Source organism: Athalia rosae, chromosome 1, assembly GCF_917208135.1.
Source record: "Athalia rosae chromosome 1, iyAthRosa1.1, whole genome shotgun sequence".
Lineage (NCBI taxonomy): Eukaryota > Metazoa > Arthropoda > Insecta > Hymenoptera > Athaliidae > Athalia > Athalia rosae.
Genome location: NC_064026.1, coordinates 22336363 through 22355967, shown reverse-complemented (window position 1 = coordinate 22355967; position 19605 = coordinate 22336363). Strand labels below are relative to the sequence as shown.

The 19605-nt window shown below is 39.7% G+C and overlaps 4 protein-coding genes and 2 long non-coding RNA genes across 10 annotated transcripts in view; 3 read left to right on the top strand and 3 right to left on the bottom strand.

Moving 5' to 3' along the window:
• Window positions 1–4916, bottom strand: part of LOC105691353 (scavenger receptor class B member 1-like) — a 40564-nt gene extending 35648 nt beyond the window's left edge. The window contains exon 1 of one of the 2 annotated variants that reach the window (XM_048658996.1): window positions 4827–4916. In XM_048658996.1, the coding sequence (XP_048514953.1) occupies window positions 4827–4881 (55 nt within the window). In that variant the 5' untranslated portion in view covers window positions 4882–4916. Of the gene's footprint in view, window positions 1–4430; window positions 4705–4826 lie in introns of those variants that run through there. The other variant, XM_012409762.3, reaches the window with a different exon arrangement.
• Window positions 161–7460, bottom strand: LOC105691354. 2 transcript variants are annotated; one of them, XM_048659041.1, is made up of 4 exons: window positions 7122–7460; window positions 6746–7033; window positions 6433–6549; window positions 161–2499 (listed from the first exon to the last, which is right to left on the bottom strand). In XM_048659041.1, exons 1-3 carry the CDS (start codon window positions 7126–7128, stop codon window positions 6440–6442), a joined length of 405 nt encoding a protein of 134 aa, XP_048514998.1. In that variant the 5' UTR covers window positions 7129–7460; the 3' UTR covers window positions 161–2499; window positions 6433–6439. The 2 variants fall into 2 exon arrangements, with proteins under 2 accessions (XP_048514998.1, XP_048514991.1); XM_048659034.1 differs by lacking the exon at window positions 161–2499 and having other exon boundaries at window positions 5638–6549.
• Window positions 2459–3665, top strand: LOC125501912. The gene is made up of 2 exons (XR_007279648.1): window positions 2459–3141; window positions 3462–3665. It is a non-coding gene; the product is annotated as an uncharacterized LOC125501912 (long non-coding RNA).
• LOC125501907 lies at window positions 4820–6157 on the top strand. The gene is made up of 2 exons (XR_007279644.1): window positions 4820–5087; window positions 5363–6157. It is a non-coding gene; the product is annotated as an uncharacterized LOC125501907 (long non-coding RNA).
• Window positions 7461–8014: 554 nt separating the features above from the next.
• Window positions 8015–17084, top strand: LOC105691352. Its single transcript, XM_048658982.1, has 3 exons — window positions 8015–9254; window positions 9315–12830; window positions 13050–17084. Exons 1-3 carry the CDS (start codon window positions 8871–8873, stop codon window positions 16884–16886), a joined length of 7737 nt encoding a protein of 2578 aa, XP_048514939.1. The 5' UTR covers window positions 8015–8870; the 3' UTR covers window positions 16887–17084.
• Window positions 17085–17336: 252 nt separating this feature from the next.
• LOC105691325 (fasciclin-3) overlaps window positions 17337–19605 on the bottom strand; it is a 225933-nt gene continuing 223664 nt past the window's right edge. For all 3 annotated transcript variants that reach the window (XM_048659025.1, XM_048659005.1, XM_048659012.1), the window contains 2 exons: window positions 19111–19285; window positions 17337–18986 (listed from right to left, as the gene is read on the bottom strand). In XM_048659025.1, coding sequence (XP_048514982.1) covers window positions 18780–18986; window positions 19111–19285 — 382 coding nt within the window. In that variant the 3' untranslated portion in view covers window positions 17337–18779. The remainder of the gene's footprint in view (window positions 18987–19110; window positions 19286–19605) is intronic.

The following is a 19605-nucleotide window of genomic DNA, read 5'->3' as shown; positions in this document are numbered from 1 at the left end:
TATGATGTTTAAGGTCTTTCTCGATCGTTTTAAACAAATTTGTACGAAATTTTTGGGGTGCCCTATCTTGCCCCGAGTTTCCCTGTATGATGCATCGCACATCCGCCTGGTAAAACGTTCCCGGATATGATTTTATTGGTAGTTTTTTTTTTTTTTTTTCTTCTGTCCCAAGCATTTACTCGGAGAATGTGTGAGTGGAAGATGTGCAGTTGCGTAATTTTCCGTATAATAAAGTTCGAGTGCATTTTGTGATATATATAATTGAACTCATAATATCCGCTCACTTACATTGACATTCAGTTCGAGAATGATTAATAACAACATAGTGAATGCAGTTTCATGATAACCTGAATTCTACGTGACATCGTATCGGTTATAGCAATCGTCATTTTGTTCCATCTCCATTTCACCAGGTGTCTGTAGAATATACATGTGTATGATATACCGATCAGCAATCCGTTTCAATTTCTTTTTTCTTTAATTGCTTTCCCGTGAGTTCTCGCAATGTAACACGACGCGGGTCTTTGTACAACACGTATCAAGGTTCATCGTGACATTTGTGACAAAGATATTAGATTTTTTTCCGATAAAAGAGAGTAATTTTTTTGAACGCGAAGAGTTTTATGTATCGGTGTGCGAAAAATGTTTCACCATTACAAAGGTAGGTATATCATCGCGAATAGTCTCTGCTAACGGTTTTTAAAATGGAAGAAAATCAAATCATTGATTAATGAACGAGATATATAGGAACTTTCCGTAAACCCACTTTTAGCAACTAACTATCTTCCGGTAAAACCAGCATTTTTCGGAAATTCCGGTCATAAATTTTAAGACTCACGTAGCACCTGCGGATATTAGAATAATTGCTGTTATGTGGTAATTGCAGTAAAAGTATGATGGTGGTAGATGGCAAACATCGACCGGTATCTTCACGTCACATAATCGAATATTAGAGAATTGTTTATATATTTCATTAAACGCAGCATGAATTACACAAGACATTCACGCGTCCTCGTTTAGTCATCGAGTTTCGTATACATTAGACAAAGTTATATTCCGATGTTCATTCGCGAATAGGTGAATAGGAGACGCCATTATCATTATGTTCATCCGTATAAGTGAATTGCGTGATGTAACGTAAAAGTATAATGCCTCCATATTTCAATGACCAGACGATATGTATCTGGCGAATCAGAAAATACGCTTGAAATTTCATATTATTGGCAGTGTTTCAAAATATCCGTGTTCGGACTATTCCGTCGATGGGTATACCCCGACACTTATTGTGAATCAGTTTATTTTCAACCTTGATAATGTGGATCGACGCATAACGACGTGTATTCTAGGTCGGTATGCGATGTGATATAAGGGATTTGACATATGAACGTGAAACAAAAAATGCCCAGTTATATTGATTTATCGATATTTCTATCGATTGCATATCTTAAAACATCTATTCCACGCAAAAATCTTCATCTTATGTACGCGTCGTGGAAAGAGACAAAAAAGTAGGGAAATCCGAAATCCCCTGCACGCGTCTGAAGACAAAGTTTTTCACCCGACAACCAGCTCTGATAAGTTATAACAAGAAAAAGAATATTATGATCAGAACGACCATGACGAGACTTCGTTCGACGCGTGCATTACCATCGAGGAGAATTAATACTTTATTAAACAAACAACGCGTATAAAGTTCTTGTTTTTCTCATTGTAGGATACTCTGGCAGTATGTTTGATACCTAATATAAGGCACGGTGTCGTCTGAATTTCACAAGTAACAAACACATTTATGAATGACGTGCTTCTATCGTACTTCTGGATTATAAAAAAAGGTTCGGGTTGGAAAGACAATGACAATTTAAAACTTGAACAAACTGATTTATGAGCGTACAAGGTAGAAAATACATTTTTTCACAAATTTCTGATATTTCTCAAACTCAATAAACTTGGTCAGCTACCCATAAAACATTTGAGAGAACTGTTTCCCCCCAAACGCTCCAGTGTACCGATACCTCGTGATCCTTGCGGTCGTGAAGGCTGATCCTCTTGATCGTTTCAGGGAGGAACTACCACAATTATTTCCTCGAGGGATGTAATTTCACCGAACGACTTAACGAGTATCGGCCTCGGAAGATGGGCTTCACGGACGCTTGTCGTTTCTGCATTTCCCCTTCAAGGTCAAGTTCGCCGAACCCTGTCCAGTTTCGATGGAATTTCCTCTATGCTAACTGTCTCGCCGAATTAAAATACCGCCTCGAGCGATGAAAGAACTACGCACGCATCGGCCTTGCTCCTGGTTGATCCTTGATGGCGATATAGCGTGTAGTAACGACGGCGGAGGGTTGGCCCTTGTGTTCAGCCGCAGCATCTTATAGTGGGTTTTTACGCAATTTCTGTGACTCACAATCGGAGTAGCTCACCGCCCGCAAGTTTATAGTTTCATCCGACCAGATGATCGTCCGCAGCTCCTCTGGTGTTGCTACCATCTCGATGCAACTTCTATAATATAACGAGATCAAGTGTACGCTCGCTGCAACATTTCGATATATCCTTTCTAACAGACTATTTTTCGATCGGTTTTTTTGTCAAGCGAATACTACTCCACGTGAAATTATCAATCGGCCAGTAATCTCCTTTTGGTTTTTCCAAAAATCATTGATAACGATAATTTTCACTAGCTAACGAAAAGAGGGGGAAACAAAAATGTGACTTCGCCGCGAATCTCATGTTTATGAAGAAATTATCCGTAACCACACAACCTCACTGGCTAGATAGTGATAAATCAGGTGAAACGGTATCGCAACACGGATGCTGAGTCACTGAGGTGCTTTGACTAGCCGTAAAATTACCGCAGGAAAAAAGGAAGACCACCGCTGCTAGACGGACACACACATCCGAAAAGTATCGTACGAAAATAAAATCCACCATGAAAAGAATAAATTAGTGAACCTTGAATAAATATTCCTTTACACACAATCTGTTATGAGTATCTTTTTTCAATATTGGTTTTTATCCTTATGTTCCAAGCAGATACTTGAAAACCCCGCGCGGAACACTCCGACGCTTACCCAATTTCTAATAATTATTCCAACTGGTGGGTTTCAGACACTTACTTCGATCCGTACAGCTGTTGAAAAAAAGGTAATTTTTTCATTCCGTGTAACTGTGAAATTGAATGGCGTACGCGGAAAAGGTTTATTTTTTCAATTTTTTATAGTATCAAACAAAAACTGACATGCATTAAGTAGATTGCACTCGCTCGATATACATACAGGTTTTCTTTTTTGAATGTTCGGGAACTCGATAATCATCTGTGCATGAATTATACGTATACCGATATAATTATACTTATGTGCGAGCATACCTACCTACCGGTACGGCGTATTCAATCAACACTTGATTTAAGCCCGATTCGGTTTGATGAAATCTTGTTCTTATCTCTTATCTTTCATCTTCTCAAGATATTCTCATCCTGCGAACGGTTCGGCCTTTTCTTGTGCAACACTTGCAGACAATATCGTATGTAAACCTGTATGTATACCGGTTTTTTCGAGACTCGAAAGGTCGGCGGTGCAGTCATCGAAATCAGTCATTATTTAGTGTGATCATTGATTAATTCTGTGATCAGAATTTGGTTGCTAGAAGAATTCTAGACCAACTTATATCTCTGAGACCGTTGAAAAACAGAGGGGCGTTGAAAAAAAAAAAAAAACAGCAAAAAAATGGACAAGCATTTGCTGGTAAAGGAATCGGAGTTTATCAACTTCTAGTAATACGGACAATAAAAACATTATTACTAACCTGCGAGTGATTAAACTAATTGTAACTTTATCACAATATGTAATTACCGAAGAATTTGTTTTTCTCACATATACTTGGATTAGAATACGACATACGCGTATTATGAACGTATACCTTGTACCTTGTAAATAAATTATTATCTCAACTAGCTTCTGGGTTATTCGCGAAAGCAGAATCAAATGAAGAAAAAAATTATTTATAACTTCAAGAAATTGAATCAAAAATATTGAATATATTTCTCACGATATGAAACTCTATGAAACACCCGGATATCATTTAAATATAAATAAAACCTGTTATTACACGGTGGAATTGATTATGTTTCGCGGTGCATATTTCGAATTATTTTATTCGGTTTTTTCTTTTTTTCGTTTTTACGAAGGATTGAATAATTTATTTGTTTACAGAATTTATAATCGATTATTAGGTCACGTTACAGGGCTTCCGTTGCTCTCCCGTTCACGGTGAAAATTTACGTCAACTATACGTGTAATATAAGTTTGCTGCCAAAGCGTGACAACCAAACTAAAGGAAAAGGTTTCCATCACATTGTTCTCATATCAATGAGCTGCTGTGAATAATCATGGATATAATCGATAAATCTAGTTAACTGTAAAATGATTACTCACGATTCGGTATTCCAGTGTACCAGAACATTTTTGAAAGATATCGGTGTACTACTTCACAATGTTGTAAAATCAGTCACTTTTTCTCTCACGCACCATAAAATTATGTATCCAACGAATCTATTCGAATGTCTATTAATTGACGTTGCGGTGGACGGTGATGGAAAGAGCTTTTTTGTCGTACTTTTGACAAGTGGCATTTGTTATTTAGTATAAATAATTGTAGTTTAATTTTTTGAACAATAATTCGATCAACTCAGTAGAGAGAGTGTTCTGTACTGTGTTAACTCTGAACTCTGAGTTTACTGAACGGGTTATCGCACGCGTCTGGTCTAATTTTCGAAAGAGTTGTAAACACTAGTCAGATAAGTAGCTATTACTTCTTATTACTCCAAGTACCTCTCTTTGCTCCTCTCGATATAAACGCCTTCGCCCTCGCGTTCCATATATACATCTGTGCACGATAACACGTGTGACTTCATCTGCGACATATGGACCATTTATAGACGCTTGGCCCCTGGTATCTTCTCGGCCTGGTTCTACCATAAATATTGATACTTTTCGCCATCATCAGGATCGCCGGTCAGAAGCTCGCCGAGGATTCCGATTCGAAACGTAATCCTGTCGCGCGTTTCTCATCAGTATTTCGCCGATACTGTTGTAAGTAAGACAACCCTAATTCAACGCTTTTTGAAAAAACGTAATTTTATCAAAAAACGTCGGAACACGGGCATTGTGCAAGGCTCCGTGAATCAATTTTCGGTAATATCCCGGAACATTCCAATGAGAAGACTCGAATGTAGTTTTGCGAACTTTCCGAAACACTCTCGCATGTGTATACCTAATCCAACGAATGATGTCTAATTCCGAATGGAAATTTTTGTATTTGCGTTAATTTGCTGATGGAATTTACTTTTTTTTTTGCCCGTCCTCAGGAATCCTTCGTTCGAAGAATTGCAATGTGATGGTCATGGAGCTGCGTCATATCACGCCGATGGACATCGTATGATATATTACCTGGTACAATGCAATTGCGGGCGTTGCATTCAACAGTATTATGAGAAAAGAAAAAACAAAGAATTGAAGGAAAAAAATAATCATCACGTGGCAAGTTTCATGGAGAGTTCACAAGTCACGATGTAATTACATACATAAACACTCGGGTTTTTTGGTTAATTAGTGTTGTAATGACCTTTTTTCTCGAAATTAATCAACCTCGGATGACATCCTCCAAGATACATATACGGCTAATCCTTTGAGAAGGTGATACGAAATTATCAAAGAATGACAAAAAAAATTGTTCCGACCGATTATTGGAGACCTCGACGAGTGGCATAATCAATGTCACGAATTATCAACGATATCATCTTGAAAATATAAAAACAAAACGAGGGTGTGAAGGCAGTCACGTAGCCTAAATCTTATGACGTAAAGAATCTACGCTTCAAATGAATCTTTGCAGAGGGTTTTGGACGCAACACAGGCCATCGCATGTTATCTGTTACTATATTAAGTTCGGCGACGGTTAAATAATGAAAATTCTGTTACATGTACCCTGGAAACAACCATCATGGTCCAGAGAAGTATAACTCGGTTAAAACGAGATGGTTTTTACATCGATCAAGTAAACGGATAATAATTACAATGCAATAATTAGCGAGACATGGTTAACGACCATATTTGTCATCCTGTAATCTGTCACCTTGAAATAAACGACCGTAAAAACATCAGCTGCAGACATTCATTGATTGTCCGTGCTGGTTTCTAATCGCCCTGATTACTCAAATATCGGAGTCTCATTACCAATTGGGTGTCCTACATTCGCCGGTTTCATTCGATCGAAAATGAAATTGATGTTGAATATTTATAGATTTCATTTACGTTATGTGTATCGTATAACTGTTTCGTTGGTTTAATTATGAATTCTCAAATGATCAGCTCATACGACGTAATCGGATGATTCTATTTTTTCTTTGCCCTCTCGGCATAAAATTTTGCTGCTTACGTTTTCTCTATATATTTTCATCAGCTTTTGCGCTCGCGTCTGTTTTTTCCGGTGGTGGGTGAACTTTGCGACGGTTTTCTTCGATTTTCTTTTTATCCTCTTTTGTCAAGGCCAAACCTATAACCGATGAAGAAATAGGACTCAATGACCGGAGTAGATGAAATGATATTCAAAAAATATCATAGGTTCGACAACCTGCATATGTATTTGTATGCGATATTACGGTACGGATCAAAATGTACGTATTGGACGACCGAGAAATCTAACGTTCCAGCGTTCATTCTCGAATCACCAAACCGCCTTTCATACTCACCTGCGGCACAGACTTCGCTATCAATCGAACGAATGGATATGTCAGAATCGGAATCTTCTGTGATGCTCTTTTTCTGCTTCCTATTTTTCTTAGTTTTCGTCTTTGTTGCGTCCTTTTCAGCTCGACCTTTCGGTTTCGTTGCTTCAGACTTTCCTTTGTCCTCGTCTTCGTCTTTAATTTTTTCGTTTTTTTCACCGGCAGTTTCTTTTCCTGTTTCGGCTTCTCCTTTTTTATCGCTTACAGCCCCTGCGGTTTTTTTGCTTTTATCGATCTTCTTTTTCCTTTGAACTGTAATTTATAAAAAACTTAAGGTCGACGAGGTCGATTTTATGTTATTGGATGATCTGATTATAAATAAATTGATTGAAAAACGAACATATCATCGATAACACATTTCTATCCTGCTTGTGATGGTTATCTAAATTTCATAACTCTACGGTTATCTACGGTATGCAACATCTATGTCAAAGTATCAGGTTAAGGCTTCCTAATCACTTTGATTAATCTAACGTTTACCACGAAGTAAATAAATAACACGAGTAGCTACGGTCAAAGTTTAAATAATCAGGGAAGAGAATAACTGTAGCTTTGTGATATCATTTCACACTTGGCTCGTCATGCACTACACAGTATTGTCATAAATCATTAAAGAAGGTTGATTTTTTACTGATTCAAAGATACAGATCTCGTCTACTGATCCGAGGAAACCCCGCTCTGGGACTACCTGCCTGATTGTGAAAACATGTATTCAGAACAAACAGTATCTTAATGCATGCGGAACAAGGATCGATATCAAGTATCCTGTTTCTATTCGATCAGAGTGAGGAATAACAACTATTACTTTCATAAAATAAAACTTCTCTTTGACGTGAAGTCGTTAGTCATCATGCGGTCAGAACTAATCATTAGCTATAGCTGTTGTGCATCTTATATAGAATAACATACCTTTTCCGTCGGCCTTTGTCTGCTCGGAACGTAAGGGTCGGTGTTCAGAATGTTCCATGAAAACCCTTTCCGAGACTTCCAAGAAGCAATTAATGTGTTCGGGGTGAATATATTTCTCCCGATCAGCTATCGGCGGTTGAATGCGTAGTATGATTTTCTCGGTCCTGGTCAAGCATTTTTCTGGTGTGGCTTGTGGGCGTTTTTGCATCGGGCACTTGGGAAGTTCTTTTTCATTATTTACAGTCTCGGAACAGTTCGTTTTTTTTTTGTTCAACGATCGTTTATTCGCCGACGGACGGTTCGATTTTTTATTGCAGCGCATTACGCACGTATGAAACTTTTTTTTGGATTAAGATTTGAAATTTTTTATCGATTTTTTGAGTGGAAATTTTTTTAAATTCATTATCACGAATGCAACACGTTATTTTATTGCGAAATTTAGTGCGTAAGATGTAATCGAAAAAGTTGTTGCATAGTCAATTTTGATCCGGAATAAGCCCGAAAGATGCCGAAAGGTTATTTGTGAAAGTTGCCACCGAAAGGTTTCAGGTTGTTGACGCACTCATCTTGTTTTGCTATCAAACCTGAAGTTCGTAGATACGGAATAATCACCTGCGATTGTTTATTCATCGATTAACATTTGGCAGCTAGTCCGCTTACTCCGTTGGATTATTTCCGATGTGAATTTTCAAACCGAAATTCTCAGTGAAAGCGCAAATTTATACAACTACCACCAAGGATACGAGTTGAAATTATTTTATCAAATTGCAGGCATCATCGTGGACACGCGAAAGTACGGGTCAAAATTTTAAATATTATTTCATTAACCCCCCCCCCCTATTCGACCTTGCTTACTAACTAGATTATACATATCCACCTTGGGCACCTCACCGACTTGCGAATCAAACTTCCGCAAATGCACGAAGCAGGTGCACTCATAGTCCACCTATCTCTGCGATAAAGTAATAAGGTGTAATTAGCCCGTTCGAATAAACAGTATACGGTCCATGAGGTATGTTGAGGTTGTCTGCCCGTGACTATATGTTGAAATAGAGTAGAAAAAGTTGCATCTCCGAGAAACTGCATACTTATTCGTATCTGGATTGAGGAAATTATACCCTGAATAAATAATTGACGTTGCCGACGACATTTATCGTAGATTCTATCGACACCCTGAGAAATGACGGATAAAAAACCGGCCTTTGGTAGCGGGGGCGGCGGAGAAGGGGATAATAAAATTACAAACGAACCGCCGACCGACAATACCAAGGATAAAAAGACACTGATGTGCTGCGATGATTTCCTCTCCGACGAAGATCTCAACGTTGGTAAAATAGCCGAGGTGGTTGAAAACGTTGAGGAGAATGTATCCAGTTCTGACGAAGCGGACGAAGAACTGGAAGTTGAATATCGCAAGCTGAACGAAGTTCTAGATCTTCCGGAAGATTCTTATTCTCTCACGAGAATAAAACCGAAATTTCCAGAATGCGTTAAACATGGATCACGTTCGGGAACGACGCACTTTAACATGCTCAAGTTTTCTCCACTTTCCAGAGGATTGCAGGTGAAAAAGCCTGAATACAAATTAAAAGCTGACATAAAATACCCCGTGATTTTTTGATAGGGTCCCGCATGCGCCATAGCAGCTTTTGCAACGAACGCGGTCTTGAAATCACGTTGCTGGAATGAGATGATCATAGATCAAATAATCGACGATGCGGATGATTATTATTTCAAGTCTTACGAGGACGTTGAAACGGATGACCGGCGGACGTTGACTGTCCGAGATTTGAGAAGAGAAATGACCGTACAAAAGACATATCACGTGTATTTTGACATACATGATGCCGCTTACGTCGGTACATTTAGATCCGAGGATCCCAAAGAAATGCATCTATTGAAAGCCTTAGATTTGTTCTTCAAAAAATACGATTCCGGACTGTTGATATCTCCGAACTTGAACATCTCTATTTGGAAGGACTCGAAATTTTACAATATTTTCGACGGCCAGGCGAGAGGGGATGACTGTCTCCCTGTCGCTAACGAAAATGAAGGTTCCGCAAAATTGATATTGGTCCGAGATTTGACAAGTGTCGCATTCATAATTCTGGAAAAAAGTAACGTTGATAACGAGCCTTTCGTTTTATTTGCAATTACTGTCGTAAATTCAATGAAGATTCCTTCCCGTCCCGATGATCCTGATGAGCCTGTAAAATCCGTTGGAGAACCCAAACGAAGACCGAGCGGCTTTAAAATTCAAGAACAATTTCGAGCTTGTGTTCAGGGTACCTATCATCTCATGGATTCGAGAGTTCCAAGCGAACTTCGAGGTAGAGGTCATCTGGTGATTGCTGTTGCTGCTCTCATCTATTCTCGGCTGATAAATTCCAATAAGTGGAGCTCGATGATAATCGACTTAATTTTCAACCAAGCGCATATTTACATGATAGATTTAGTGAGAGCTTTGGATATGAAGCTGGACGATTATTTCGAATTGAAGATAGATGACCTTATGGGGGATATAATTTTAGGCGTCTATTCAGCCAAAATTAATGTGACAGTTAACGTTGTACCTGGTCAAAAAAAGAAAGGAAAATCCACCATCGACAGTGGGATACGAGAATTTTTTCAACAAAATCAATCTGGCATTATAGAGATTAAGAAAATCTTTTTTCCAATCTGGAAGGAAGATGATAAATTCTATTTCCTTGATCCGTTCGGCTGTGATGACGAAGGATTTAGGATAGATCCCGCGGACCCTGATGAAGCTCTGCGATACAAAAAGGCGAAACCCTGCATGACCATGAACAGCTCGATTAACGAGATGGTGGAAACGATTCTTCAAAATACCGGAAACAAGGATAAGGATCCTTTCGTTATACATTCGCTCCGCGTACTTGACGTCAGAACTGGTAGCATCCCAGGTGGACCAATTGACAACGTCATATACCGGGAGAAGGGAACAAATAGACGACCATCGCCTGAGGATTCAAACGAGGTGACGAAAGTTGCCGACTGTAAGTTGGAAATTGACATGGTCCCGAGACCACGTCCTGATGCTGAAAAAACGAAAGATTATCAATCGCAATTTCCAGAGTTGATGCTCGATGTTGATAATTACATGATGAAAGAGGACGAACCGACTTCATTTGTTGTAGCCCGTCCTTCGGTCAAAGAACTTGTCAAGCCTGAACTACAAGACACAATGAAATCTGAGGAACTTGTTTCGCCCGAAAAATGGTCGGAACCCACAGAACCGGAAATCCAGTATATCTCCGGTTACCAGGTTGTGAACCCACATCGGCTGATACTACAAGGTGAAGTAAACTGCCTCGCGAAACGATTTGAGGAAAGAGCTCGTGGCCGACAAGGATTAATCATTGCGCTTACGGCCATAGCGTACGGGAAAGTAACACCGCCTCCGGCGTGGCGAAATATTGACGTAAACCAAATAATCGAAGTTGGAAATAAGGCTTACGCCGATACGATTGACTGGATTCAGCGTGGCAGACCGGCAGAAGATGAGATCAAGGGAAATAAGGAGGCAGGAGATGAGAATGAGGATGAAGAAGAGGAAGAGGAAACCGAAGAAGAAGATGAAGAAGAGGAGGAGGATGAAGACGAAGAGGGCAAGGTATCGAAACGAGAATTGAAGGGCCCGCTTCAACCAAGACCGAGTCACCTAGACGTTGCCATGCTACCTGATAAAATTAGACTTGGCGAAAATGACGTTTATTACAAGAAGAAAACAAAGTTCGCCGAAGGCGATGCTAACCCACTAGCGAATCTTGGCGAAGCTCTTGAGCAATACTTCAGACTTTACGACGAACTTGTGGTGGAGAATAAAAGGTTGATGTTTGGCGTATGGAGAAGCGGTGGAAAATATTGTTTGTTCAACCCGTACGGTAGCGATGAAGAAGGTCGACGACTCAGGGGATATCCAGCTGCGTTTATTGTTACCGACACAATCAACGAACTGATAGATATATTTTATGGAATTCTGGAATACAATGATTCCCAGTTCATATTGCATTATATAGGAATAGAGTCGATCCAACCGAACGATAAGTATGTCGCTTCGATACCGATTGAAATTCCGGAAAGTAATCTCGCGGCGATGTACAGAACATCGTTTTTACCCGTCACTGACGAAGACTTATTTGTCCCAGAACCACAACCAGAACCTGAAACGGTGGGAACAGTGGAAGCCGAAAATAATAAGCAAAAGAAAGGTGATGAGGATGAGGATGAAAGTGAGGATGTTGACGAGGAGGAGGAAGAAGAAGAGGAAGAGGATGAAGAAGATATGAAGGATGAAATACCAGAAGAAAAGCCACCACCGGAACCAGAAAGACCGATAATAGATCCATTGTTGGAAGTGGAAGAACAGGATCAACCCGATCCACCTGATCAATTGAATTTATCTCTTCTTTCCAGAACTCTAGTGGTCGACGAGGAAGAAGAGAAAAAAAAAGATGAAATGAATGAAGCACTGATTTATGAAAAGTTGAAATACAAACATCCTCCACCTTTTGTTCTTCCGCCAAAAAAAGTTCTTTGCGTATTGTTGGAAGCGAAAAAAGCGTCAAAATCAATCCACTCGTTGCTTTCGAGATTCTCCATAGATTCTTTGTTGTCGGTTAAGAAAAAAAGCGACCTTCCGACCAGCATACCGAATCACCAGCCGATTATAACAGCCACGAACGTCAATAACGGTGACAAGATTACAAAAATAATCAAACTCCCACCCAAAAAATACTTATTCTCGAGACTACTTCCGACCGGAATCACCCCGATTAGAGCGATTAATGACAAGTATTTGCAAAACGAAGACTTTGATAAAGCCAGGGAAGAAGACTGTCGTAGAAATAAATATAAGGAAGCACTAGAAATTCCCGAGACGGAAGACGTTCCTGAAATACCTACCACAATGCGCATCAAACCGGTCCTCATACCGCTTGGTCCTCCCATCAAAACACCGAGTCCAATGAAAAAACCGAAGCCATGTACGGAGAACAAAAAGAGACGATGTAAAATAAATCCAATCGATAAGGAAGATCCAGTTCTCGAAACAATCGTGTGCAAAACCGAAGACTTACTCTTGGATATGATATTTCCTGACCCTGATCGTGAGGTCAAGGTAATGTTGCAATTTGTTTCTCGAGCTCCGCTACTAATTGTAAGTATATGTATACCTATATGTATGTACAATACGCGTACACAAGCGATCATTAGGCTTTAATTGAATGGGTAGCGAAACTCAAGTCTTCCGTTACGTCACATGGAGTGAATTTCTGCCCGCCGGCTGTACGTACGACAAAAAGTAATTCAATTATCCATCTTGCGAATATTTTTGTAGGGCAAGAAACCGGTAGCGAGTAAAAAAGACCCATGTAAAGAGAAGAAAAAGAGAGTTGTGAGTCGAGTTCGCATGAAAGATCCAGATGAAAAACCTAGACCACCGCCTGTACCTGAACATTGTGGATTCAAAATGACCGATGATGATATTGGCGTGATAAATGCCAACATGTGCTTAGAGGATCGGGAAGCAATCGAGGAATCTCATTTCAAGCAGTGCTACTTCACAGCTATTCTTTGCGTTTTAGCAAAAATTCGACTCGACGTAAATATGTTTCGAGGAAGTATCTTGGACCAGTTTATTTTGGCTGGAGATAAAATATTTCAACGAACTGGAAAATTGAGGTACAAGGCTCTCCGTTGGTTCTACAATGTGGAAATCCTTGAAACCGTGTGCAATATTATTTTGAGACAAATCGTTTACGCTGATCCTGAAAGTTGTTTGGAAGAAGAACTGTCGAGTGTGATATCAAACTATTTGAAAAAAGATCAAAGTGGTATTCTCATTTTTCCATCTTGCTGCTACGCATTTTGGTACAGTAGAGAAATGTATTATCTGTTCGATCCCTACGGTTGCGATGATGAGGGGCATGCTAGCAAGGATGGTTACGCATGCCTGATGCAGTTTCCGAATTTGGAATCTATGATTGGAAGAATCAAGGAGAATACCGGGGAAACCGCGAACGAGGTTTTCCGCATACATGCCATCGCAATTGGACACATGGAGCAAGTAAAACGCAAGAAAAAGATGGCGGCAAAAAATAAACCAGTGCGCTTAGAAACGGACTCCCCGATGCAGGAACTACCACCAGAACCGGAAGCCGTTTTATCGCTCATTGAGCTGTCTGATTGGGTCGAAAAAACACAGAAGAACAAAGCCAAATTCGATATTACCATACCTGGATTTGCTGCAGAGCCAAACTTCAACGCCTCAACGCTGGAAGTTATCGTCCTTGAAAATGATATCACGGATCCAATCAGAACGGAATTCAAGAATGCAAAAAATGAACGATACAAAACGAGCGCTGGAGATCAGTCCAATCTTGGCAGCTTGATACGTAAAAAACCATACGAAAGAAGATTTAAGGACAACTCGATCGTTTTGGAACCGATCGATCTTTGCATCATGGCATGGGCACACATTCACGATCCCACCTTTTGGGGAACAAAAACCATTAAAGGTTTATACGAAGCCACTAAGGATTTTACCCAAGATTGTGTATTGGCATTGCAGGATACAACTGTTACGGGAATGACAGACAGCGTATTACCCGAATTCAACATAGCCAATTACAATTTTCGAGCAGCTTTCGCTCCGCTACATCAGGGCACTTTGTATGCCGCGAGTGGTTGGAACCTTGCGATGTCCTTGGAGAAATTGTTGAGCACGCCAATTTATTCCGGGGCTATAATCATTTGTGGAAAGGCGCGTATCGGCGTGATGAAGAAAAATAATAATTATTACGCGTGGTGGGTGATCCGAAATACCAAACGGATAAAAATTACAACGTCTGAAGAAATGGAAGAGTTGCTCAAGCTTATCGTCAGGGAAATAAACGAGTCGGAGGAAATTGCATTTTCAATACGAGCGGTAACGATTTCGTACGCTCGTAAAATGGCCCCTGACTGCGAGGACACAAACGGGCTCCACGAAAGGGCTATACCGGCAACGTCCTTAGCTGAAATACACAGAAAATCGTTACCACCCTACGACATTGAGGCTTTATTCCGAAAAACTGTACCCGAAAGTGGACCGTTATTTATCTTGGGAACGGTATCCACCCGGAATAGAGATACGATAAAAGAACCTAGGATGAAACGATGTTATTTTGTCGCTCTATTGGCTGTAATGGTAAAAAGAGATATTATACAGAGTCCTGTGGCAGGAACGGTCGATAAGATAATCGAAGTCGGCGAGGAATTATATAAACAGTTTGACGAGCCTAAATATCATACTGAACATATATTGAAAAACGTCACTATAATGAACAGGATTTTCGATTTTCGCGATTGCGCTTTGCCATTGGTCGAATTTCAAAGTAATTCCACAAACGGGAGGAATGATCACTACTCGCAGGTGAAGAAGCACCTTAAACGACATTTCAAAAAACATTCCGATGGTATAATACACTTCAGCAACTGTTGCTATGGATTTTGGTACTCAGAGTCAACAAATTCCTACTACTATCTTGACCCTTATCAATGTGACATAAAAGGTAAAAAGGTCGCGAGTGGAGGAGCTGGATGTCTTTCTATATTTCCGAACCTGTGTCTGATGGCAAGGCACATGTATCAGAATCGTTTCGAAGATTCGACCGGATTTTTCATCCACCGTATTCACGTTGAATCGATCAACGTTCCAGCTTTCAAGAAGCTCAAAGAAGATCCCATGTGGGTGTATCTGGACTTTCACTGGAGTTTCCTTCACGCACCAGACATCGTTAAAATGGGGAAAAAGAGGAAGAAAAACTCAAAGATAGCCGAGCAGGAACAACCGTCGTGGAATCATTACGCCATCGAAGTTCCGAATTTAATATATTCCGTGTGGGCAACCCTAGGCTGCTATGATCCCAGATTTGGCCAAAGAGCGGGTAAGAATCAAGCTGGAATCAACGTTGCCGTCCTCGCTATGCAGTTTTTATGTCACCCCTCGCGATGGGGACCGGCCATTTTAGACTCTGCCGTTATTTGCGGCGACTGCTACCACACGGAGAGCCTCAAGAGTGCGGTACGTAAGGGCTGCAGGCACCCGAACAGATTCAACCTCCAGTCCGTTTTCAAAGTCTTCCCTCACGTTTGGACGATTCAGTTTAAAGAGAATATGTGCGGAACGTTATACGGAGGAAGAAATAGAATGACGCTTGCAGCCACGATAAAACTGGCATTTGCGGAGGCACCAAATATCTTAATCGAATGTAACAAGGTCGTATTTGCGGTTTTGATAGCGGAGGATGGTTACTACGTTGCTGATCCTCGTTGGAGTGGGCCGCCGTTATTCACTAGAAACCACGGTGCTCTCTACGTTCTACGCTGTCGGAATATGAACGCCCTCATATATGCCCTGACTAAAATGTTGAACACCAATGAACGATTGGAATTCCATATCACTCCAATTTTGCTCACTTTCGCTCAAGAATCTTGCAGACTTGGTACTGAACAATCGTTGAGTAAAACACAGAAGCAGATATTACTTGATCCTATGTGCTATAGTCCAGCTCGTGTAACTGGGCCTGCACCTCAAGTACCGGGAGCGATAACAACTCCCGACGAGGACTCGTACCTCCGCTATCGCAGGAACCTCAGGGAAGGTCGAAGACACGGCGCTGAACTTGAAAACCCACCAATTAAATCACTTGAACCGAAATTGCCAGAAATTGTAATGAACAATACGCAGATTAGCACCATCTGGCATCTAAACGTCGGTCATTCAGTGCCCCATAAACACTCGAAGAAGCCGTTTGGTATAGTTCACGGAATCAATGAATCTTATACAACAACTAGTGTGGCTGATTCTCTAAAAAACGCATCGTACGAGGCCGACCGAGAATACCCCAGACTGATCGACTTCACTGAGGATGCCGTCGAACCGGAAACTGAAAGTGAAACTGAAAATTTTGAGGACCCGAATAGCGATCCTCCGTTAATACAAACCGACACAATTATCCCTCCGCTCTGTACTGGAGCACCAAATTTCATAAAGGATTCATCGCGGCGAAAGTTTTCTCAAACGGTCAAGGAAATGGCCGATGACTACTTCAAAAAATACAAGCATAGAGTATCACCAGAACTTGATGAAGAACCGATCAAAGATGAAGGGGAAGGGGAAAATCAAGGTTGAACGTTTTATTGTCATTCGGGAAATCTTCGCTCATGGATGCAATGGTATGCAATTTGTGGCGAATGTTTCTGAAGTCATTGTACTCGGTAAAGCTTAACACGGTAGAAATATCAACCTTGAATATACAGGAAATTACTTAATTTATTCCGAACACAGCAGTCGAGATTTCGGAAGGTGGCATGCGAGAGTATGCATATCAGGAAAAATTGACGAATAAAAATCGTGAAACAATATTTCATATGCCCTGAAAGCAAGTAACTCTTGAGCCTGTTTTTTATCCATCATTTTCATTCTACTTATGCAAACTCGTACTGCGTCGAGAAACCCAGCAATTTATTACGTTTGATTCATAAACGTGATCGAGAAATCTGCTGAAATTTTATTACGGATTCGTTACTCTTAACGACCGTTCCCAGCTTTTTAGGCAAAAATTCAAAAAAATCTTACAAATTACTTCTGGAAAGTGTTTTATTATTATAAATTTTTGTGCACGATTTTACAATCGAAATGTTTCTTTAGATATTATTTTATCCATGAATAGATGTCTATACTGACAAATTTTTGTCGAAATAAGTTCAAAGCTGTCACTCATAGTACGTTCAAATTCTACGTGCAATAATGAATTATAAGATTCAAATTAGTTAATTTTACTTTTTACGGCTCATAATATAAAACTTAAGTACCAGCAAGTGTTAATTGTGCTTGCCTCATATCTTACATACTAAAAACTCGTACACACATTTCTGTATATTTTTATCGCTATCAAATCCGACGAGCGTTCAGATGCGTTCTACAAATTTCATAAGAACCATTCAGCGTCATAGTCGTAATGTCTGAATCGAAGATATTCACCCGTATTTCAACGAATACGCTCTCGATCGGTCAATAGACTATCTTCATACTTGAATTCTTACGATCACTTATGATTATCAGTGACCACTGGACTATGTAGTCTTATATGAGTATTAATCCTACGTTTAACGGACGGTAAAAAAGCTCTCGAATATTATTCAAATCGTGAGGTCATTTGTAAAATTATCAACTACATTCCAATAATAATAATAATACTACAATGTGATATGAATATAATAAAAATCTGAAAAATGATTTTGATATTCATATTTAAATTCATAACTAAGAAACTATAGCACGAATATTGATTCTTGCGTAATTGTGTGCAGTTGAAGTTGTTTATGGACACAAAAAAAAAAAAAAAAACCTTATGATGATGAATGATTATCTTACTTGTCTAATTGTAAGCTACTATATCGAATCTTGAAGAATCTTTGTGTAAAAACGAAACAGAGTGAATAATTAGAACATAAAAAAACGAAACTAAAAATAATGTATTAATATTGACGTCTATAGCCAACTTATGTTGCGTCAGAATCTATCCACAATATACAACATCTAAATCGTCAAGGTACTCATACGTTCATAGTTTATATTAATTAACAAACAGAACAAGAAGAAAAAAATGATAATAAAAATTGAGTTGCATTTATCATTAGCTACCGTACAATTTCCCGGTCTATTTGAACAACTAATTGTGGCTTAGATCGATCAAGGCCTTGATTGAAACTTTATATCATTGAAGGCAATGGTCATTGGATTACGGTGTAATTTTGCGAAATTGTAAAAGAAGATTTTCTATCCATCATGACCATATAGTCTCTGCAACATTATTGATTTATCATCTAAAAACTTACGTGCGTTGTTAATAATGTTAATGACGTAAAAATCTATACCGTGTGATGGTGCAGTATAATTATATTTGAAGAAAAAAAATTAAGTAAAAAAAATTGCGCGCACGCACTCGGACACCGCGATAACGTATAATAATATATTATTATTGATACCACAGAAAGCTTAGGATCTAGTCGATGATGCAAATTACTTGTTCCCGGTAGTGGCTGCCTCTTCTGCCTCAGGTTTTGTGTAAATTATCTCTGCGTACTCCGTCGTATCGTCGTCGATTCTACGCGGAGGTACATTTTTCTGCTGCGTCAGGTCGAGCTCCGCGTAGACTATACCACCCTCTCCAACGGCGGGATTTGCCGTGCTTAAAGTGACGGCGGACGGTATTTCGCTTGTCTGAATCTGAAATAATCGAGAGCAAGAGGTGTTGAAGCATAAATCTTTGACTGCAGTGTCAACTTTTAAAGGAGTCAGGGTGTTTTTGTGTTCACTTTTTTTCAAGGAGCGGTCTATCGAATTGAATTACCTTTTCATCGTCAACGGTGACCACTGTTCGGACTGTGTCCGTGTCCGCCCCGGAAACCTTATCCTTATTGCGTTTGAAGAGTTGAGAAAAGGTGATCTTCGGTCTCCGTCTTCTCCCCGATGTTGCGCTGTCCACTTCGCTCCTCGAATAACGTCCTGCGCTCTCAGTGTCACTTCTATGTGGGAAACAAATCTTTTGGTTACTGGGATGGTTCTTGATCGAACCATTCGAATTTATAGAATCAATATTACGTTATTCTTCGATGCATAAAATGCACTAGAATTGACTGTGGTAAATTCAGTTTTTCGCGGAGTTCTCTTATTAAAGAAGAATGAATAAACAATGAATAATTACAACCGAGAACGATGCTATTGACTAACGACTAGTTGGATCATCAGGCATGTATAATAATTTTCCTAAATACGTTCGTCAGCAGAAGATTTTTGACAGATAATTCTAGTCCATTCTCTGCATATAAGATATAACGTGCATTCT

What these genes read in the sequence shown, in the direction of transcription:
- LOC105691354 (XM_048659041.1), bottom strand. An exon ending in TAGCGAAGTCTGTGCCGCAG is followed by an intron (nt 6,550 to 6,745) that starts GTGAGTATGAAA and finishes CATCGGTTATAG; the next exon opens with GTTTGGCCTTGACAAAAGAG.
- LOC105691352 (XM_048658982.1), top strand. Translation starts at nt 8,871, where the DNA reads ATGACGGATAAAAAACCGGCCTTTGGTAGCGGGGGCGGCGGAGAAGGG. An exon ending in CACTTTCCAGAGGATTGCAG is followed by an intron (nt 9,255 to 9,314) that starts GTGAAAAAGCCT and finishes ATTTTTTGATAG; the next exon opens with GGTCCCGCATGCGCCATAGC. An exon ending in ACCCTGATCGTGAGGTCAAG is followed by an intron (nt 12,831 to 13,049) that starts GTAATGTTGCAA and finishes ATATTTTTGTAG; the next exon opens with GGCAAGAAACCGGTAGCGAG.